The 23,323-nt window shown below is 43.4% G+C and overlaps 1 protein-coding gene across 1 annotated transcript in view; it reads right to left on the reverse strand.

Annotated features, from left to right (window-relative positions):
• OCIAD1 (OCIA domain containing 1) overlaps positions 1-11,985 on the reverse strand; it is a 29,381-nt gene extending 17,396 nt beyond the window's left edge. Inside the window, exons 1-4 of the mRNA XM_075566720.1 lie at positions 11,818-11,985; positions 9,467-9,548; positions 6,593-6,646; positions 4,233-4,280 (exon numbers count right to left, since the gene is read on the reverse strand). Of these exons, the coding sequence (XP_075422835.1) occupies positions 4,233-4,280; positions 6,593-6,646; positions 9,467-9,548; positions 11,818-11,874 (241 nt within the window). The 5' untranslated portion in view covers positions 11,875-11,985. The remainder of the gene's footprint in view (positions 1-4,232; positions 4,281-6,592; positions 6,647-9,466; positions 9,549-11,817) is intronic.
• Between the last annotated feature and the right edge of the window lie 11,338 nt (positions 11,986-23,323).

The following is a 23,323-nucleotide window of genomic DNA, read 5'->3' on the forward strand; positions in this document are numbered from 1 at the left end:
AGAGATTCTACATCACAGGTCGCGAGGAGAACGCCCTCATCGACCGTGATGTTCTCCAATTTGGACAATACATCCATGGTGTCCCTTAAAAAAGATGGTAATGTTTCAACAGACAGTTGCAAGAAGAGATCAATGAATCTGCATATGGGCTCGCTCAAACCCCCTATGCCTGATACTATGGGTCTACCTGGGGGGTGGGAGAGATTTTTGTGTATTTTTGGCAATATATAGAAGGTGGGTACGACCGGACATTTTGTCACCAGGGCGTCCATGTTGTGCTGAGTGATTACCCCATCCAGGACGGCACCTCGGAGTAATCTCTCGAGCTCCTCCATGAACTTGATAGTGGGATCCCTGCTCAGCACAGCATAGCACTGGATGTCTCTAAGTTGTTTAAAGACTTCTCGCTCATACATCACCTTCGGCCATATGATCACATTGCTGAGTAGGGATCCCACTATCAAGTTCTATATATTGCCAAAAATACACAAAAATCTCTCCCACCCCCCAGGTAGACCCATAGTATCAGGCATAGGGGGTTTGAGCGAGCCCATATGCAGATTCATTGATCTCTTCTTGCAACTGTCTGTTGAAACATTACCATCTTTTTTAAGGGACACCATGGATGTATTGTCCAAATTGGAGAACATCACGGTCGATGAGGGCGTTCTCCTCGCGACCTGTGATGTAGAATCTCTCTACACATGCATCCATCACAAAGACGGTTTAAAAGCGGCAAAATTTTACCTGTCTATGCAAAATCTTGCAGGTGACCTGATTGAACTTATAATTAATCTGCTGAACTTTATATTGTCCCATAACTATTTCATCTTTAAAAACAGATACTATTTGCAGAAGAGAGGAACTGCAATGGGTGCGACCTGTGCACCCTCCTATGCCAATCTCTTCTTGGGCTGGTGGGAGAGAGAGGTGGTGTTTACTGATGTGAATATTGTATACACACAAAATGTCCTGTTGTGGTTGAGGTACATCGATGACGTGCTTGTCCTCTGGCGAGGCAATGCCGGTGGATTTACTGCGTTTATCGATGCCCTCAACCACAACGACCTAAACATCAGACTGACGTTTCAGTCAAGTCCAATAAAAATTGAGTTTTTGGACTTGACAATCAGTATTGGCGAGGGTGGAGCACTATGTACCGACATTTTTCGGAAACATACCGCTACAAACTCGATCTTGCATGCCAAAAGCTTCCATCCCCCCCACCAAGTGAAAGGTATCCCCACAAGCGAGTTTCTCAGACTGAAGAGAAATGTCTCGTCAACTCATGACTTTGACTTACGATCTAGGGAAATGAAATTAAGATTCCTACAAAGAGGCTATAGTAAGACCATGGTAGAGAAAGGGTACCGTAATAGCTTGCGCAAGACCCGTACCTCCCTTTTACAACCCCAGCGTAAGACAAAAGATAAAAGAGTCATCCGCTTTGTGGGGTCTTTTAATCAGCAATGGCCACTACTACGTGGGGTTTTACAGCAACATTGGGGGGTGTTAATGACTGATCCTGACCTGGCACAAGCCCTGGGGAAACAAGTCACTATGACTAGCCGCCGGGCACCAAATCTTAAAGATACCTTAGTCAACAGTCATTACATCCCACATGTTGATAAAACCTTTGTGTCCGTTACCCCACGCATAGGGTTCACCAAATGTTCCAACTGCTCAGCTTGCAAACATATGGAAAACAAACTAACATTCACAAATAGTCAAAAGACCCATGTCTATACAATTCGCTCCATGCTTAACTGCAAATCTAAAGGGGTGATCTATTGTATCCTATGCCCTTGTGATCTGCCTTATGTAGGCATGACTACAAGAGAGTTTAGATTTCGGGTCTTAGAACATGTCAGGAACATCAAGAATGCGCAAAGGGACCTTGATGGTTTTAAAAAAATAACTAGTGTCGCTAGGCACTTTTTGAACAAACATGCGGCGGACACTACGTTGCTAAGGGCCTTTGCGCTTGACAAAGTCTCCCTTGGCATACGTGGAGGCGACCTGGAAAAAACTCTCCTTAAAAAAGAGACCAGGTGGATCACACAAATCAACTCAATGATCCCGAAAGGTCTGAATGACTATATTGGCTACGCCATGTTCTTGTAATATACTGTTCAAACTCTGCCTGTATATAGGTAAAATGCTCTATATTCAACCTGATGAGTGCACTTACTGCATGTACTTTGTTTAATCTTTTAGATACTACATGCTACTGAGAGGCTCAAGCTAGAGATCTTCCTGACCACTAGCCATATCAATTATGGATCTCGGAATATATCTTCCAAAGACGTCATGCCCATGTAATCAAGTTTCTACATGATCCATAAACTACATAACATTGGACAACACCCATTGACTAATACAACCCAGAGACACTACAAGTCATCAGCAACTACACGGAAGGAATTCACCTCCATGCGCTGACCTTAACTGTGGATGTCAGAACATTTCCAGTTTGGCCATATCTGGTCTAAACTTTCTTGGCACACTTCAGGAGTTATGAAGAGAAATTACTTGGACATTATGGACTCAAGCATTACTGACTGGACTCCGTCAAATTTTGACCACATGGATACATGATTTACATGTTTTTCATTTCCTTTCCCCCTTGTTTCTGTATCACACAAGGTTGGCTGTGTTTTGTTATTTGGCCCTATTATTGAGGGTTTATAGTTCATCGCAATATATCCATATGCAATTAATTTTGAATGGTGCAGGGTGGCGTTATCAATGTAGTGTCCACACTGTTGATGACACATTTTTCAACATACTGTTTACACATTGATGTCACTATCTCTTACTAACAGACAACATCAAGTACAATGCAGCCTCCTTTCCTTTAGGGAGCGCTGTTATAATGCCCAGACATGGGCGTTTTCTGTGGTACTCCCCAGTTTCGTTTTGAATCATGCTTGCTGCCTAACATTTGTGTACTACAATTACATTGATTCTATCAATATCCTGCATATATGTGATAATAGAAATTTGTTTTTGCCACCACATTTATGTTTGATTGGCGTCACTGTGCAGAACCGCTTGGATCTATTGATATGTTCAGCGCGCATGCGCGATGTGCGATCCAAGCTAACACGCACTACTAGAGTGTCGTGAAGCCCTGTGTACTTGCACATTAGGCGTGGAGAGGGGCAGGCCGCATTTCACACATGCGCAGCAGATATGATTGTAGAACTTAGCACTTACAAGCCACGCATGCGCAGACTACCCGCGCGGACACTATGCGTGCCAGTCTGACACGCAGACACGGCATACAAGAAGTAATTCCCTTAAGCACCTGCAGCTGCTGCCGCCCTCATCCGATTTTGGCGCGAAAAATAATCCTACATAAACAGTCTCCAGCTTCAGCTCCCTCACCACTCCTAGTCAAAGTCTCTGGACGAAACGCGTCGGAGTGGGGGTGCTAGGCAGGACCCCTGACCCATGGTTCACGTAACTATGCTACCCTGAACTTGTGCAATTAATCTTTTTGGACTGTGACATTTCATTCATTTTTTTCATTAGGGATACTGACATCAAACACCTGGTTATTCAATAGGCGTTCATCAGGCATTTTCCTATATATGCTATTTACACACTTTATTGCTCTATACATCTAGGGATTTCAATCCATCTAACCACCTGTTCCTACAAGTGACATACTCACTCTGCTAGGATTGGTTATATACACTGTATGCTCATGTAGATGTGGGACGCTCTGAGACTGTCATTAATATTTTGATCAGTCTATTTTTTGGTGTGTAGTGTGTATTATTTAGCCTTGTATAGGTGCCTGAGAACCCATTAACCTGCTGTGATTTACTTTGATTTACCCTAGTGTCTTTTGAGTCACCATCCTTTTCATGTTTAGGGTTGACAATTTGAATCGTACCCTAGTGTTGTTCACTTGTGTTTAAGGGTAGCACCCGTGACAGGGGTCCAAGTCTCTTTTTTAAGTGTTTTTAATCATGTACTGTTTATCCATCCTTTTTTGCACTGTGTCAAAATAAATAAACTAAATATATCAATTGCATACCTGAGTGCTCCCATACGGGTTACTTTTTTCTCTTTTCACTCATATATATATATATATATATATATATATATATATATATATATATATATATATATATATATATATATATATATATATATATATATATATAATATTACTATTTTTCACACTAACTGGTGATCATAACACAAATGATACCACTTACATGCTACTTTTGGTAAAGAGCCAAATCTTGAAGATGATGTAAGAATCCCTAAAATAAAATATAAACATAGCAATTACTATCAAGAACATATTTAATGCATATTGGGGAAAAAAACACTGCTTTGATGGAAAATTGTCACTGATTAGCAGCGTAGGTCTATATAAAAACACAGAAATTGTTGGTGAATACTTTCTCTCTGGGTCACAATATAATGTCAGAAAGGAATTTACCCAGATGACTGATTTCCAGCTATAGCTCCCTATTCAGTGCGTGTGTGTTCTTGCATGCCTATAACAACAAAACGCTCCTCAGAACAAGGCTTTACCTGCTTATAAATACATTGGTTACGTACAATGCTTAAGGCTTAGGGGAAACTCTACAATGCCCTCACCAGGGCGCTGGGTACACAGAAATCAGACAGCAGTGACACATGCTCACCATGGACATTTTAGATGCCAGCATTATTCATGCACCGTCTCTGTCTCTCTTGCATTTATAGACATGTTAAACAACTTTTGGAGAAACATATTTCTAGTGTCGCAGTGTGAAAAACCCCAGACAATATACGGCTTGGCAAGGAGTACATGCACGATAGAACTCTGCAGACTTCTTCATGATGTAGAACAGATGTCAGGGCTATCAAACAACACTAAAAGAACGTAGTGCAACATGTTTTGGTTGCACAAATATTTTACTTGTGTACATTCAGTAGAATTACACAATGAAGTACTTGATCACGTATGCGACATTCTGAGAACATCACTATAGCTGTCACACATTCAGCCATTGTGCCATTGTCAGAATGCCGGGGGCACCTTCTGAAATTCTGACAGCTCATCACTGCAGTGGATTTCATTGAGTCACGCTAGCAGTCTGTCCAGAGAATTAGAACCTCCTCATTCGTTCATGGCAGTGGCAGATGGGTTCAATCATGAGATCGCTGCAAGAGAGATGACACAACCCTGCAACCAAAATGTCTTTGGGACTTTGAGCTACTAGACATCTTGCCGCTGAAAAGGTTTAATGCAATAATAAAAGTATCTACATAAAGCTAAGGGTAAAAGGGAACGATAGACAGCACACCGATAGTGTTAAATTTATGCAATTGCAAGGTGCACGGAACAAAAGGGGACCCTTATTCCCCTTTATAGTACTAACAAATTATGTAAGTACCAGCACTCACTGTCTAATAGCTAAATGATCAAAACAGTTGTAATGCAGAAATACATTTAATAATAAAACAAACCAGAAATAAATCAAATGTGTTTGCAGAAACTAGTGTCACAAATGGGCATGTCACAAAGTGAGGGGTGGGGGGGGAAATGAAAAGGGGAAAAAAACATGAAACACAAGGAATATAAACAAAAAACGGAGAACGGAAAGTATGCTAGGGGGGCGACGTTTCGAGGGACTACCTCTTCATCTGGCCCATTCCCCCTGGTCCAAAAGGTCCCAGAGGTACTTCCCTAAGCCCCCCTTCCCCTAAAACTGGTCAAATCAGACACCCCTGAAAATAGATAGCAATCATGCAGTGTAGGCTAAATACAGCTAATAGCAGGGCAGCAAGAATCCACTAAAGGCAATGCCAGTAGTTCAAGTACCACAAGACACTGTTGGCAATAGTACAGTAAAGGCTGAACACAGCTTGCAAAAAAGCAGCTTGCAAATAAGCACCAGGAGCCACAACAGTCAATAAAAGGTTAATAGCAAATGAAAACAGTGATCAAACCCTCTGTGACTCTGCTCCTCGTGCGGAGTTTTGGACCCCTTGGTGCGTATTTGCAAGCTGCTTTTTTGCAAGCTGTGTTCAGCCTTTACTGTACTATTGCCAACAGTGTCTTGTGGTACTTGAACTACTGGCATTGCCTTTAGTGGATTCTTGCTGCCCTGCTATTAGCTGTATTTAGCCTACACTGCATGATTGCTATCTATTTTCAGGGGTGTCTGATTTGACCAGTTTTAGGGGAAGGGGGGCTTAGGGAAGTACCTCTGGGACCTTTTGGACCAGTGGGAATGGGCCAGATGAAGAGGTAGTCCCTCGAAACGTCGCCCCCCTAGCATACTTTCCGTTCTCCGTTTTTTGTTTATATTCCTTGTGTTTCATGTTTTTTTCCCCTTTTCATTTCCCCCCCCCCCACCCCTCACTTTGTGACATGCCCATTTGTGACACTAGTTTCTGCAAACACATTTGATTGTTTGTTTTATTATTAAATGTATTTTCTGCATTACAACTGTTTTCATCATTTAGCTATTAGACAGTGAGTGCTGGAACTTACGTAGATTTGTTATCTACATAAAGCAATGTGAATGCATGGCTTAGAAACAACAAAATAAATTCATTTAAAATAAAAGTTATGTACCTCTGGAAATAAGGCCTTGTGTAAGAACCATGCTTACTGTTGCGATGGGAAGTGCTGGAGGGAAAATAAAACACCTGTTAGAAATAAGAGGTATAGAAAGTGCAATGCTACAAAACATGCATCAGTCCAACACAGGAATGCACTGCACATTCAAAATGTTTTAATCGGAAGCACTAAATTATTTACGTCAAAGGACCTTAAAAAATACCATCACTAAGCAGTACAGTAAAGCAATTATTTCCCACACATGCACGTACAAGCATGAAACAACATGGTAAGACTTGTAAACAGAACATTTTACTAGGCTCTAGAGAAAATGTTTTCACATCACATTTTCTCCAAAATACAAAACTATTGAACGTTATCAGTATTGCATGTGACCAGGCATTAAAAAGGAAAGACCATATAGCTAACTGTGTTTTTTTACTGTTACCCTGGATCTTTTCTTTAGCAATTAGAATCTCCTAATGATCAGAGAACATCACAAAGGCCGGAACACCGGAGGCCCTTGTGAAATCCACTGCACATCATGACATTTTTGTGCGTTTACAGTGGAGATCATGCTCACAGCTCTCAGGACACAATCGGGGAGCGGACTGTAACCATGTGATTGTTATCCAAGAGAACACAGGCTAGTGATGCTGAAGGTCCGTGGCACACCGAAGCCACTGACTTCACCATATTCCAAAGGTTAGAGGAGGGGTGCGCAAACTTTCTGCGCCCCCCCTGCCTGCTCTCCCCCAGTGTCGCGCCCTCCCCAACCCTTACATTTAATCCGGCGTCATTTGGGTCAGGTCACGTGACCCCACTGTGTCATTTGATGCCGCGTTGCCCGAAGCCAGCTTAATTCAGGTGAGTTAGGCCGCGCTTATAGTGCCGGGGACGTCGCCCGAAAACAAATACATTGCCGCCGCCGCCGCGTGCGCTTATAGTGCACGCGACAGCGACAAGCGACGGAGCGAAAACCTGAAGCCGGCAAAAATTTGATTTTTCAAGGGCCGTCGAAAAATGACGGCCCTTGAACAAATCAAATTGCCGGAATCCCGCCGAAACATAACTTTCGCCGATGGCGACGGGTGATGTCACCAACGACGGCACTATAGGCACGGCCTTACAGAGGCCTCGCACTGAAGAGCGAGGGGCCTATGTATCAGCCGTGCCCCCAAGTGTTAAGGGTTAATGATGAAGGATTTTAAAACAAAGGTCAAGTTAGAGGGACACTACTGCTCTCATCAGAGTCCCAGGAGGTTGGGACAATAAACACTAAATAGAAAACAAAAATTGGGCAGCATAGATAGATGTTATATAGTTTTTAAAGCATCAAAAGGAGAAACTGAAAGCAAGAGCAATAGTGCTGAATAATTTTTCAAGTGCTTTCCTCAAACATGTTTTATGTGTTTGTACATTTAAAGTGTGATGATAGCAACCAAAACTTTCCCCCCCAAATTGAACATTTAAAACACTACATAAATGCATTTCCAGCTACACAGAAAAAAAGACAGAATCCTTCACAGGGACATTGTAAAATAATAGGGCGAGTCTCTCTTGGAGAATAAATCTAGCGAAAGAGTATAGTGTTAATAATGCAAGCATATAATGATTTGCATGGCAGAGTTTCACATGCCCTTCTTCACCCAATGGATTAATCCAGATCTACTTAAATATGTTATAAGCTGCTCTAATGCTAATGCATTTATCATCAGGTGACTTGCCCAAGGCTGCAGTTTGAAAATGAGCTCAAGCTAATTAGTGCCGAAGGTGCCTACATCAGGAGGATTTAAAAACAATAGGTCCAATACAACATTACATATTACATCTACGTTCCATTTTAATGTCCAAGTAAAATACTAAGAAATGCTTTCCAATTGGCAATTTTCCCAATTCTACTTTATATTCATTTTATATATAAATAAAAATGAAAAACATACAGATTGCAGATCATTTTTAGAGACTGATTTCTACATGTGAAGTGCTTGATGCAAACCCATCAACTGTATAGCCGTATTGTATATCTGCAGAACCGGCCCGAAAATCCGCATTGAAGCTCAGACGGCTGATTTGGTAGATACTGTATAGACTTCTCCTCCCCCCCCACCCCCCTTCCCCAAGTCCTATGTGAAAACCGAAAATTGTTAATGAAGTGTTTAAATAGCTTGAGATCATGACTGCAGGACCTTCTCCAAATACACCCACATTTCAGACCAAACACTGCAATCCCACCTAGGCCTACTGTCTCTGCAAGTCTTCCACCATACCTCTTAGACCAGGGGTTCTCAACTGCAGTCATCAGGACCCCCAACTGGTCAGGTTTTCAGATATTCCTGCTTCAGCACAGGTGGCTCAATCATTACCTGCTTCAGCACAGGTGGCTCAGTATTTAACCCTACTAATTGAGCCACCTGTGCTGAAGCAGGGTTATCCTTAAAACCTGACCTGTTGGTGGGTCTTGAGGACTGGAGTTGAGAACCCCGGTCTTAGCCAGTTTGTTTATAAGCTCTTCTTTTAAATGTTTGTTTTACGTCTGGTGTACGTATCCTGTATTGTGCAATTGCAAATACTCTCATAATCTATGTAAAACGCTGCATACAACGTTAGCACTAATTAAATTAAGCTACTCATGAACGTTTGGAGTCGGAAATCGACAGATTTTAAAATGTTATGCTTTATATCATGACAGGCAGCGCCTTCCCACTTTAAAATCACAGAGTGATGTTTTAGGATCACAATTGTATGGTTTATATAGAGCAATTCAAAATAAATATACAAAAGTTGGACCAAAAATATAAAATCGTGGTTAGTTTGTGGGGAACTTTAAAATGTTATTTTGTATTATTTTGGAGGAGTGCATTGCTGCTTTAGCAAAATGATACTTACATCTGTACCAAAAGCTCTCCTGATTACATTCTCTGAAGACTCTTCTCTCGTCGTCAGTTGGCATATAGCCAACCCCGGGAACCTATTAATACAGTAATAATTGTTTATACAGTTATGTTTATTATTTCCATAGTCTCTTTTGCCAGCCATCCGTTAAGATTTGCTCTGTGTGACAATAGGAGGCCGTCTTGATTTCACACACAAGGTTTGTGACTTGACGTATGCCTGGGGAGAAAAAATGCCTTTTGTCAAGTATCAATGAAAATTGATACAAAGCACTACCAATTTTTGTATCTAATGGTGTAGATACCATTATTCATATGTATATCATTGGCGGTATCTCGTTAACTTGCATCCACATTATGTATCCATCTGCTTTTCCATTTTGCGGGAGGTTTTGAAGATAGTAGGATCAGTTTCTCTGTATATGACAAAACTGTACGAAATGTCTCAGTTGTGGAAAAAAAATCTCTTGGGTAATTACTGATTATGATATTTCATTAAAAAAACAATTCAAGATATTTTAAAGTTTTCCGATATCATATATACGGAAAGTAACATGCTGTATTATGTGATGCATATTACTCTGGGCATCCAACCTAACCCCAAATAATATGGGATGTTGTGTATATGGAAAAGGTAACCATCCAATTAGTGAATTATTACAATACATGTGGAGTTCGGAGGACACAGGCCATCTCCCATCATCACCCCTATTTAGCCACAAGTCTAATACCAATATCACCCCAAAACTGGAACAACCTACCAGAGACTCTCACATCCACCACCAGTTTAAGTTCTTTCAAATCTAAGGCTGTCACACATTTTAATCTGGTCTGTAACTGTTACATACGCCCATAACATATATTTTCTTTAACTGTGCATGCAATGTCTTGTATATAATGTATACCCTGCTCATTATGTAACTGTATTTGTAACCATGTATTATTTGTCTTAACTCTGTGCCCAGGACATACTTGAAAATGAGAGGTAACTCTCAATGTATTACTTCCTGGTAAAATATTTTATAAATAAATAATAACAGTACTCTACTGAATAATTATAGCATCGCCATCCAAATGGTACCTGAGATTTGTTTATTAGTTACATACCTCTACTTGCATTACCTAGGAATTTTAGGTTTTTATTGTGATGAAGCCACCTTCCCTCTAATTCATTGGTGGGCAACAGGCGGCCCTCCGAGGGTTCACATGTGTCCCTCGGGGTTTACCACCCAGCAGTCCTCTCTCCGGGAAAGAGGGAGTGGAGAAGTTGCTTGTGTGGATCATAGCCTAATTACCATGCTCATCACCAATTCCCAGTGCAGTGTTTTTCAAACAGGGTTCCTACGAGCCCCTGGGTTCCCTGGGTATCCCTAAAGGGTTCCTTGCAATTTTCTGGTCATTTGAAAATGGTATCAAATGCAGAAAAATGTACAATGCATCTGATCACAGAGTCGCTATTAGAGATGGTTGGGGGTTCCTCAGAATTTAACTTCGGTTTCCTTAACCAAAAAAAAAGGTTGAAAACCACTGGCCCAGTGTAAGGAGAAGAATGGGACAGTATTCAGTGTGTCAGCGTTCAGACTGGAGTGGAGAAGCTCATACCCACGGCTGCTACAAAGGTCTTAACTTTCTTCCTTTTTTTTTACCCCAGACATTATACAGATGAAAGGTCTACTAAATGAAACATAGAAAAGGAAATAGAATACAATGCTAGTCCAGCATATGAAGGAAACATAAAAAAACATAGAAGAGCACAGAAACAGGAATAACATTACAAGTAACATTATATATAGCTAACCTGCAGACAAAAACATGCATGTGGAATTCAATGGATCCGATATTCCAATGAATGTTTTCTGTTTGCTACAAATTGCAATATGAAGATGACACAAATGTTCCCTCTGCAAGTAAATGCATTTAAAATACATGCATTTATTGTACTAAGTTCCAAATACACAATATAATGCACAATTCAGTCTGGGATACAGCTGTGCAAGGAGAATGATACACCATCAAGTAGGACAGTGATGTGATCAACAAGTAATAGCAACAAGCAACTTCATGTGTAAATAAGAATCAGTGATATAACCAGTCCTCGGGCACATCATTTGAGCTTTAGTTGCTAACAGCTAGATTATCTTCTATGTTATAAAGCAGGAGAGATCCTGTGTGTAATTAACTCATTCCTTGCTGGAAATGCCTTTCTTGCAATAGTGACAAGGTGAATTAACTCCTTGCTTTGCTGGCACCTTTAATTGGGGTAGTCTGCACACAGCTCAGTACATGTTACATGACAAATATGTGCTGCCCTTGGTTGCTCCCCATGATCTGCACACACTGTGATACCTGCACATTCTTATGCGTCTGCGGCTGGTCACTGAGATCTGCTGGGGAAGTGGCCATCACATTCACATCAATAGGTAAACATCACACTGTCCTGGGTAACGATGTGACCTCTCTCTTTCTCCTACCGATACATTCAGCCACAGACCGGAAATCCTGCACCAACCGGAAGCAATACACAGCCCTCCCCACATGGGATGAGTGAAGCACACACACAGCCTCCTCACTTCCTCTTGTCTGGCTGCAGCTACTGTATAGCAAAGGATCCCACTGAACATGTATTGCAACCATCATATACTGTATTATAGTCTTTTAATAGAAAAGCAGCCTCACTAATGTGTTACTGAAGTCAGAATTTGCTGCTTCAAAAAGTATTTAGTGAAATATTGAACTTCACTTTATTTTTGTTCTTTTAAAACTCGTATACATTAAATACAGCCATTATATAACGCTTTCCGGTTCAGCTGCATAATAATGCTCCAGTACTGATTTTGTATTCCCATTTCATGATCTGTTTACAGCTTTGGCTCAGTGCAGTGAGATATGAAGAAATATATATATATATATATATATATATATATATATATATATATATATAAAAAAAAAAATATATATATATATATATATATATATATATACACCACAGTCCAGCGTGCACTGTCTCCCAACAAAACGAATTAAAAGCCAGGCATCAGTGTACAGACCAAGGTCTCTTCCCTCTTCTATTTTCAGCACTGACAAAGACATTATATCTTGAGGACCTTAGGCCGAGTCTGTAGTCCGTGTGCGGCGCAAACAAAAGGCCGTACGTCAATGAGGACAGTCATAGAGCGCGTGTGCACAAGAGCGACGGAGTGGCCGATTTTTCGCCAGACAAATTGTTTATTTTGTCGCGCGACAGCCGGGTCACGTGCGCGGTTCAGCCAATGAGGGCGAACCGCTCACGTGACGTCACGGCCCCGCCTCTGGCATGCCTTTGCCACGCCTCCCCGTCACGCACGTTATAGGAATCCTACAGGCCACGGATTGCTTCTCGTACAGGTGCGCGCGACGCCATGCGCTCTGCCACGCGCACACGCCTGTCCAATATGCGAGTCTTTAGAGAACATCTAAGAAATAACAATCAAGGTAAACAGAGCACTGAGATAGATTTTCAAAATCTAGAATGTATACAAAAGCTTCTTAGTGAGATCCCAGAAGTGGCACAGAGCAGACTCCATCCTCGCTCCACTTTTCTTCCTACACAATAAGGGTATCTACACGGAAACTTTTTTTTCAGACTGTCAATAGGCAGTTACAAGCACTGTGTAACATGAAGCTTGGTCTACAGAGGAATCTTACACCTGGGGATCTTAAGACCATCAAGGAATTTATGGCCAATAGGACTATTGTGATTTGACAAGCTGAGATGGGGCAGAATTGTGATACAGGATTATTTGCCAGAAGCATTCTGGCTCCTGGGTGATAGTGATACTTATGAGAAATATAAGTATAAAAAAAAACAACAGCCATATTTATCAAAGCGCTTAACGATCTTTTATATTCAGCCTCTGATAAGAATATCCTCGATAAACTTGAATTTTAATGTCTATTTGTTCAACACCCTGTGTCATGATAATATCATGAAATATTATGTTATCCCTTTGGTGCTTGAGGGGTTAATGCACTTGTTTTAACAAAATACAAAATGTTGGGTTTGAAGCAGGTCAGGACTGTTTCTTTGGTCAGCTCTAAACTTCAAAGGGACTTACTTGGGGCGGGGGTCCATCCTGGATAGCCCACTCAAGGTGTCAACTGTTTTAATCAAGTTCTATAGACATGGTCTGGGGAGGGGAGCTTCACAGCATCCTCCAGAAGGGGCGGGCTTATGCCGGTGCCATGAGGAAAGAATGTATTTAAGACTGGGCAAAGATTTTGAAAATCAGATCTCACCAGAGGCATGCTTTGTACAAAGCACGTGAGACCTCCTGTTCTGAGCCGGTGGCCTCTCTTGGGAAAATCCTGAGCATTTTGTAAAGTATAAGATTTTCTGTTTTACTTTAAGAAGTTGTTCTGCCTTTTATTGTAACTGCATGTTTTTTGTAATATCGTTTCTGTAATCTTAGCACTGTATTTTTATATATTAAAACATTTAATAAGTAATGCTTTGGGCTCTGAAGGAACTGATTGCACGATCTGGGGAGAGGAATTACGATTCGGGCACATTTAGCTACAACTGATTTTGGTGTGTGAAAGTACATAGCTTATTCTATAATAAACAGGGACCTGGCAAATATTACTTTGATCTCTTATTTGCATACCCCAGGCAGTGGCAGTGGATACATATGATTTGCAATTGAGTAGGGGTTAATATTAACTCACTGGTTCCTGGAGGAGGAGAAAGGTGATTTGGCTAGAGTAACCGTGTCTATTAACCCTGGTTGCATATATAAGTCACATGCTCACTTGTGTGCTGTTTGTGGCAGTGGTATTGAGGAGAGATATAACTCATTTGAGGGGCCTTTGCAAAGGTGAAGAGTGGGGCAGTGTGTGAGCTGTATATTAATCCTTGATCCTGCAGAGGAGATATTTTCCATTTGACGGACCTTTGCGGAGGTGAAAAGTGGGAGCGCTTGCGAGAGTCAGTATTAACCCTTGTCCCGTATGCAGGTCGCGTGCTAGCTGGGGGTCGTGCGTGACACCCTGTTCTGGAACATTTCTACTAGTTACCTAAAATATACAGAAATCAGCGAGCCCCCAGGTAGACCAATTATATCGAGCATTGGATCCCTCACAACAAATCTCTCTCAATATTTCACCGTCTTACAGCCTCTTGCTTTAAAGTTACTATCATGTTTAAGGCATACCTTACATCTTCTAGGGATGATACAAAATATACCATGAGAAGAGGATTTTATATGGGTTTCGTGTGATGTCAGTGTGCTGTACACTTGCACTGCACATGCCAAAGGTCTGTAAGCCATGCAGTACATTTTCGTTTCCCCAGGACGATCACTCTAAACAACAAATCTCTTTTATTATTGTCTATTGGTTTTATCTTAACTCTAAACAATTTTTAGATATTTATTTACAGACACGTGGTACTGCGATGGGGCCAACATTTGCACCAAAGCAAATCTGTTTTTGGGGTACTGGGAACAATTGTATACAGTATATAGAATAAAATCCTTTTTATTTAATATGATTCTTTGACGCAGATTTATCAATCACATTTTGATTATCTGAAAAGGGGAGGCAGATGTTAGCGAATTATTTATTTAATAGTGTTAATCAAAATGATATGGGTTTAATCTTCACACTTTGCTTTTAATACACAAAACTCAAATTCCAAGACCTAGAATTTTTCTAGACCTAGAAAGGGGATGTATGTAAATTGTTTTGTTAAAAAAATGGTATGTGGCGAGACGCAGAGGAAGATGAACACCTGGAAGCTGAGCTCCACTGGCGGGTCCTCGGTCCCTTCACATTGAGACCTCCAAACGGATTGGCAAGCTTATTACCTCCCGACTGAGACATGAGTGCAAAATCCAGGTGAATAGCTACACAAGAAGTTTCCCAATTCTTTAAGAGGCTGTCACATGGCAGCTCACTGCGTGCAGGACTCTGAGATAGGTCTGGAGGAAGAAGAACAATACCCTCTAACAAGACAAGACATGTCTAAATGTATGGCAGAGATGAGGTAAACATTTCAAGTGGAACTGAAAATAATCTATTGGCCTAGTACTCTCTTCCCTAGGGAAAGAAACAGATGCAGTGGAAGGCAGCCTGGAAGAGGTATTCCACTTTCAGTCTGAGCAGACCAGGAGATACCTCCGCAAGCAGGTTGATACCATCTTAGAAAAAGCAGAGGACCCAGAGAACAGATTACAATGTAACAATCTACACATGAAACATATACTGACTCGGTAGATACAACAGACCTCAAGCTTTATGTACCCTGCCCTTTTTCCTTGTTGCTACCAGAAACAGACAAAACACCTAGCCATGGACTAGGCACTTAAGGCCTGGAAATCAAGGTATGCAGACTAAACAATGCCTAGAGATGTAATAGCCAGATTATACTATTACAAAAGCAAAGAAGCCATTCTGAAGGCGGCTAGAGATGTGGCATCAGTTGGAATGGAAGATGAGGTTTTGCAAATCTTTCCCGATTTGGCTCCAGTCACCTTACAAAAGAAGTGAAATCTCAGGGAAATCCTGACGACACTACGGAAACACAAGATCAAGTACAGATGGGACTTTCCTTGTCAAATGATAATCATGCATAACGGCTGTGACTAAAGAGGAAGACCTAGCTTTGCTGCTCCTACAAAGCCCAGAAACCTCCAATGCAGATGATCGTGTGCAAGAACATCCCAGACCTCCAAGATCAGGCTGGACCACATTGATGAAGGAAAAGAGATGGCTTAGTCAACCTAGGCCATTCACCCTGTAGAAAAGGAAAAGTTCATGAGACATTCCTTAATTTCTTGTCTGTTCTTTGTCCTTCTCTTTAAAAGAACAGTTGCTTACCATATATGTGTTGTACATTATAAGATTAATGTTTTTTTGCCATTTAGAATATTGAAGTTTTCTTTTTAAACACTCATTGGGTGGAACATACTCTTAGAGGTAGCTAAAGTTGCCCCTTGACAGAAGCAGATTTAATATTCCCACCCAGGGGAATTAAGACCCATAAATGCAAGGGTTCCAGTCCAGGGTTTTGCTGCAACTTGCCCTTATGTGGTTATAGTGGCCATCTTGGTTCCTGGCAAGCCTCTTCCTGAACTTGGTTATTGGTTGCACAGGTTCCAGGGCGTAAATAGCAGTCAGTGACTCAGCCCCTGCCTGAGCATAGTATGTTTTCCTATGTGTTCCTGGCCCCCTTGAGTTGTTGTTCCTGAGCCCTCCCAGTTTTTTTGGATTCCTGTTGTGACCGCTCCTGTGCCGCCTGCCATAACCTCTGCCTGGATCACGACTACTCTAACAGGACTCTGTCCCCTAGCGCTGGTCGTGATCTTATACCCCTACCTCAGCCTTGTGGGTCTGCTTCCTATCAGAGACCCAATTTGCAAATCCATTGCTGTTGCTTTAAGCCTAGATTAACTCTTAGAGAAAGTATTGAAAGGGGACATTGTGATTACTCCTTAAACTGGGTGTGTTTCACACAATTAGGTGAATATGTCTTTCTGTGCAGTCGCGTTCATGTACCCCATATCCAGGCATTTTACCCCTTTCTTATCCCATAATAAGACCACTATTCCCAGGCCAGATGTCATGAAAATGAATCTAGTTTCACCCTACCCCTTTTACTTGTTCCCTGGCAACACAGACCTTTGAAGGCTTGATGAACACCCTGATAGAAACTAACCAAGTCATTGAATAAATAAAAGTAGACTGGGCAGTACTCAATCTCAATAGACTTTAAAAGATTAACATTATGCATTATGCAAGCTGCTCAAGGCAGGAAAGCATTCATGGGGCTAATACCAGTCAATTGGCCTTACAATGCACAGAGGCTTAGCATCGCCTAAATGCAAATATATTTGACTACTTCTTGATTGTCAAGTACTATGCCGGCATTGCACAAGAAAGTATGATTTTTGTGAAAAGTGTAAAAAATAGATACATTAATGTTATTTTTTTGCTCTACATCAATAAATCCAGGGAATACGTTACTTTGTGGTAAATTGAAAATACACTTTTCTATTACCGGGCAATAAATAGAAATTGAACTTTAAAAAGGCAATTCAAGCCATTTTGTGAGTCTTTTTTTATATAGGCTTGAAGCCGGGGGTCTCCGGAGCTGAACCCCATTAATTTCAGCTCTGGGAACCCCCTGTATCCGGTGATGGATCCGAATTAGGTGCTGGTAGCAGCTCTCCCAGGGTGCCAGGGATCACGTAATAGCCGCTGTTCAAAGATTTCATGTCCTGCGTCCCGTGACATCGTTGGTGCGGCTTCCTATTGGCCCATGTGACACGGGAGCTTTATACTTTAGAGGCCTGCTTGCTCAGCTGGAGCGGCTGCCGGCACCTTCTTCGGAGGTATCTCTGTGAGCAAGAAGGTGATCGTGGGGTGAACCCCCCCAACCCACCCCACCCCCACCACCCTAGTAATACATTTTTTTATTTTAAATTCAATTAAAAGTGGGTCATTCCACAGTTTGATTTTTGGGGTTAAGTGACCCCATATTACTGATTATCACAAGGAGTGTACCCCCATTCCCACTGCACTGAGCATTCTATGTGCTGAAGTAGGGGTTTATTCATCGGGGGGGGGGGGGAGGAGATGTCCCGTTTTTGTCTAAATGAAATATGGTCAACCTACTGAAGCGGCATCAGCTGGGAAGCAGGGGGGCGTGGGTACGGCTGGAGCGAGTGCTGGGGGCGTGACAGAGCTGCCAGTGCAGTGAATAAATTATAGTCGGGAGCGCGCGTGGTGTAAGACTGTCCCGCGCGTGTCACGGCCAACATGGTGGCCGAGTGTGTCTGCGTCGGATGACATGGAGGCTGCCTGCGGAGAGGATACCGCTGGGAGGGAGAAGGGGAAGCAGAGACATTCCCTGGAAGAGGTAAGGAGGGTTTGTGAAAGCCCTGCTTCCTTACAATATGTCAGCGGAGGACGAAGCGGGCGGCGGGAGTGCGGAGGTGGCAGGACAGGTCACAAGTCTGCAGGTGAATGAAGATAAGAAGACAGCGGGCAGGAGGCGGTGGCGGAAGGAGATCATAATAGCAGGAGTGCAGAGCAGAAGCAGAGCGGCATAGGGGAACGGCTGGGGAGGAGCGCACTGTAACCGGAAGTCAGACACTGGTCAACTTCCGGTGTTACAGTGCGCTCCTCCACAGCCGTTTCCCTATGCTGCTCTGCTCCTGCTCAGCTCTCCTGCTATTATGATCTCCTTCCGCCGCCGCACGCCTGCCCACTGTCTTCTTATCTTCATTCACCTGCAGACTTGGGGCCTGTTCTGCCGCACTCCCGCCACCTGTTCATCTTCAACCAGGTGCAGACGTGGGACCTCTCCTTCCGCCGCCGCCCACTTCATCCTCCGCTGACATGGGACCTCTCCTGAAACACGGTAAGTGAAAAAGTAATTTTCCTCCATTTGTAAGGGCCAAATCAATGGTGCGTCTTACAATCGATGGTGTCTTACAATCGAGGAAATACTGTATATATGTACATTTGTAGGTGTGTATATGTATATGTGTATATGTGTGTGTGTGTGGTGTGTGTATATATATATATATGTATATATATATATATATATATATATATATATATATATATATATATATATATATATATATATATATATATATATATATATAAAGAGAGCGCACACCCCATAGCGTAAAAACGTAAATTTATTGAGGGGAGGGGGGGATAAAAAATGCACTCACAAGGGTACAAGTTTTAAAAGCATATTGTGATATAATCACCACCATCCGGTAACTGCAACAGGTGCTGGAATAAATCCTCGGTCCCAAGATGGTATTGAACCACGTTGTTTGCAGGATGTCCTGGGCTTGGTGATGGTATGAAACGATTTCCAACGATACCAGGAACACACCGCCCTGCCTGGAGTTCTCTGCGATAGCCGGCGCTCAAATCAGTTGGTAGCTGCGCTCCGTGATGACGTAATGTCCTTGCGTGCGTGATGGCGCTCCCTGACGCGTTTCGTCACACACGGGTGACTTTTTCAAAAATTTAAAAATATATGTATGTATGTATGTGTGCTACTCAGAAGAGGTAACCTTGACTCGGTGCTGGATTTAAACAACTGGGTAATGAGATGCCAAGGGTGAAAATGATGGGCGCCAGGAAGTTTTGTAGTACAACATCAGTCTTTATTCATGTCCCCAGGCACAGGGACACATTACCCACAGACGACAATGTTGTACTATTTTCTCTCGGTTATTCATGATTACTGTGCTTCCTTTAGTGCCCGCTCTTAACACTCAAAGGGAGGTGTATCTGCTTGGTTACTTTCCTTGAATTGGACCTGGCCCCCCCCCCCCATGGAGTATTGTCCATTTTACTACGTTTAAACTGGGCCCTTACTGGGATCTTGGCCGGTTCTATGCAGGTGAAGATTGTACCCCTTTTCTGTGTAGGAACTGCCACTTCCACACAGGCTGAAAAGAATACATATATGGATCTGTTATTAGAGCCGATCCGCTGACGCCCATGATCCCTCTACCTGGGGCTTTCTGTGGCATGTCGGTCTCCCCACTCTGGGACCTGTTTGATTCTGCTAGCCATCTTCTGGGATCCTAAATTAAAGGTCCATATCTATAACATAATAAATAATGGGGGGGGGGGGGTCTCTTCTATTACTTTATGGACTTATCCCTATTTACTCTTCCTGAGTTGTCCTCCACGAACCTGACTTTCCAGAACCTTCCTCCTATCATATATACTCCCTTGTGAAGTATAATAAATGCTGTGGCTAGTGGTTGGGGTGGAGCATTTATCCAAAATTGTTAACCCTGTAATGTGGAGGGGTGTTAGGTGACACAATAAAACTCTGGAATAAGGTGCAAATAATATCTTGCATGCCTGGAGTCCCCATGGCCACCGAACCATAAGCGACCCTGGGATATCCCCGTAATGCAGAGAAAAAGTGCGCCTTGGAGTCGCATACGTAGGTATTATATCAACATGAATAAATAGTATTTCCCAAAAATATGGGGGGGGGGGAGGGGTGTGTCACTGAGTGCTCACCACAAACAAGGCGGGCACCGCCGAGCAGAGGTGGGGATTAGATAAACACCAACCCACAGCCACGTGGGCACGTCTGGAGGGTAGATTGGTCGAGGTAGCCGGGTCAGGGTTAGAGAGGTATGGATAGTCGAGATACTTGCCGGGTCTGGATTGGGGAGGTACGGATCATTGCAGGTACTATTAGCCAAGGTCAGGGTTGGAGAGAAGAGAGTAGTCATGGTACGTATGCCGAGGTCAGGGTTGGAGAGATACGGATTGTCGATGGTATCCGGGGTCAGGAGTACAGAAGAGCGGAGTCCAAGGGATAGCCAGGTCAGGAACAGAAATCAAGGAACAGGAGCGCAAGGCAGCAGGAACAAGGAGAGCGGTGAAACACTTTGCAATCACAACGGGTTATGCTCAGCCTATGAGCCAGTGGGGCGGCTGAGCATATAACAGGGAGGAGAGCCAATGAGTGAGGAGCAGAGCAGAGGCGCGCCTTCATCGCGGGCTGTGATTGGTTGCTGTCACGCAGGAGACAGGTGAGTCGTATAGCAGCTGCGGGTTGATAACGCGGAGCAGGCACTTGTTGAGCGTGCGTTACGTGCCCGTGCGGGCGCAACCTAGAGATGGGACCAGGAGACTCTGTATTTGTCTGCGCGTGACGCGCGCCTGTAGTCCGGCGGCTCGAGGAGTATGCACTGCAGGGAGAGGGAGCAGCGGAGCACCCGATCACAGAGCGAGGTAGGCGGGAGGTGTGCCGAGGGTGGTGAGTCTCATGGATCCTCACAGGGGGGGACAAAACTCCATTACTCACGCCATCACCAGACAATGTCCGCTTGTGTGCTTTCTGCAGTCAGTAGTTCAAGCAACAGAGAGTCCAAAAAAAGAAAAAAAGGCAGTCCATTGCTGTGTGAATAAAAGGGCGAGGGCACGAAGAATAAAAATCAATTTATTAGGCACATGGTAACATAAAAATAAAATAGAGGACAGGCAACACCTCTGATGCGTTTTTTCACTTGTACTATTATTGTTTGATTAGTATTATCACTATACTTCCCAGCATCTGAGTATTGCTTGGAGGCACATGGGGAGGGAGGGGAGAGGCTTCCTCCAGATGTCGAGTTTATCTTGCAGCAGTCTATCCACAAGAGACCGTCCATGTACCTAGCTGTATGGTCCATCCTCTCTAATACAAGGTCCATTATTTTTGTCTACTAAGTCCAGTCTTTGCTCCTGCTTATGTACTTGTGCCCGATCAGTGGCTGATCTGGCCACAGGTGTTCAAGGTACATAGGCATCACAATTGTCCAAAAAAATGTGCCATGCAATTCGTGAACAAGGTACCAGTTAAACTACATTAAAGTTCAGTCCAAGGTGAGGTGCGATGGGTTCAAGGTGGGGTGAGCTGGATCTGGAGTGGGGTGCGATGGGTCCGAGGTAGGGTGATCTAGGTCTGGAGTGAAGTGTGATAGGTCTGTGGTGGGGTGTACAGGGTGTGTTGATGCTTGAGGTATCTGGTGCAGAACCAACTTTATGGAGAAGCCCAACCGCTATGGTTCCTGCCTGGTTCTTCCAGATTGGTTCTAGAGTCTGCATCAAGTCCCAATATTCCCACAGAAACTACCACAGCAGGAGTGTGTGGATGCTCCGTGGGCTCTGTGGCACCCATGTGCCTGCCATCTTAGAAATTATGATACATTTCTAGCAGGGGGATGTTTGTCATGATGTGCTCACCACCATCAAGACGTGACTGCTGGCCGAGGTGGGGATGGATATAAACATCACCCACAGCCACGTGGGCACTTCTGGAGTGTAGTTTGGACAAGGTAGCCAGGTCTGGGTTGGAGAGGTATGGATAGTCGATATACTTGCCGGGGTCTGGGTAGGAGTGGTACGGATTTTTGCAGGTACTATTAGCCGGGGTTCGGGTTGGAGAGGGGAGAGTAGTCGTTTTACGGGTGCCAAGGTCGGGGTTGGAGAGGTGTAGATTGTCGTAGATAGCCGGGGTCAAGAGTTGAGAATAACGTAGTCCAATACAAAGCCGGGTCCGGAACAGAGAGCTACGAACAGACGAACAAGACAGGACTGCAAGAGCTAGGAAGTAATGAACACAATGGAACATAGGATTATGTTCAGCCAATTTGCCATTGGGGCAGCTGAGCATAGGTAGGAGAGAGCAACCAATGAGTAACCTGCAGCGTGGAGGTGCGTCAGCAGCGAGGGCTGTGATTGGTGAATCCGGTGCAGGGAACAGGTGGAATGATGAGGTCTGAGCAGGCGGACCCTGTGCGCACCGAACGCATCCCGCAGGCTCCCGAAGTCAGCGCGAGGACGCAAGCCAGGGGAAGAGGCATTAAGCCTGGAGCGGGTGCACGCGCGAGCCGTTTGCTGGGTGGTCCCTGAAGGAGAGGCGTCCCCACCAGCGGGGAAGGCGAGAGCCTCGGCAGCGAGCAGAGGTGAGTGGGGAGCTCGGTGAGGGCGGCGTGACTCCCTGATCCTCACAATGTTAAATTGTTGCTCTCAGTTAACCAAGAACAGTATAAACAAAGCTATGGAGGTGTTAAATAACCTTAAAGAAATAGTGCTTATACATATCTCCATCTTTCCCGCTCTGTGGGTGTCTGGGTGTCCCATGTGTCTCAATGAAAAAATGATATATGTTATGTTTAAAAAGCTAAAATACTGTAGGTGCACTCACGAGGTAGGTAACAAATCGCCACAGGTGCACAGCAACAATAATCCCACTGGATACGGAGCCACAGGTAGATAAAAAATAGAGAAAGAGGCCCTCCACTGGTCCTCCAAAGATTACAGACAAGATACA

Source organism: Ascaphus truei, chromosome 1 (genome assembly GCF_040206685.1).
Source record: "Ascaphus truei isolate aAscTru1 chromosome 1, aAscTru1.hap1, whole genome shotgun sequence".
NCBI classification, from domain to species: Eukaryota; Metazoa; Chordata; class Amphibia; order Anura; family Ascaphidae; genus Ascaphus; species Ascaphus truei.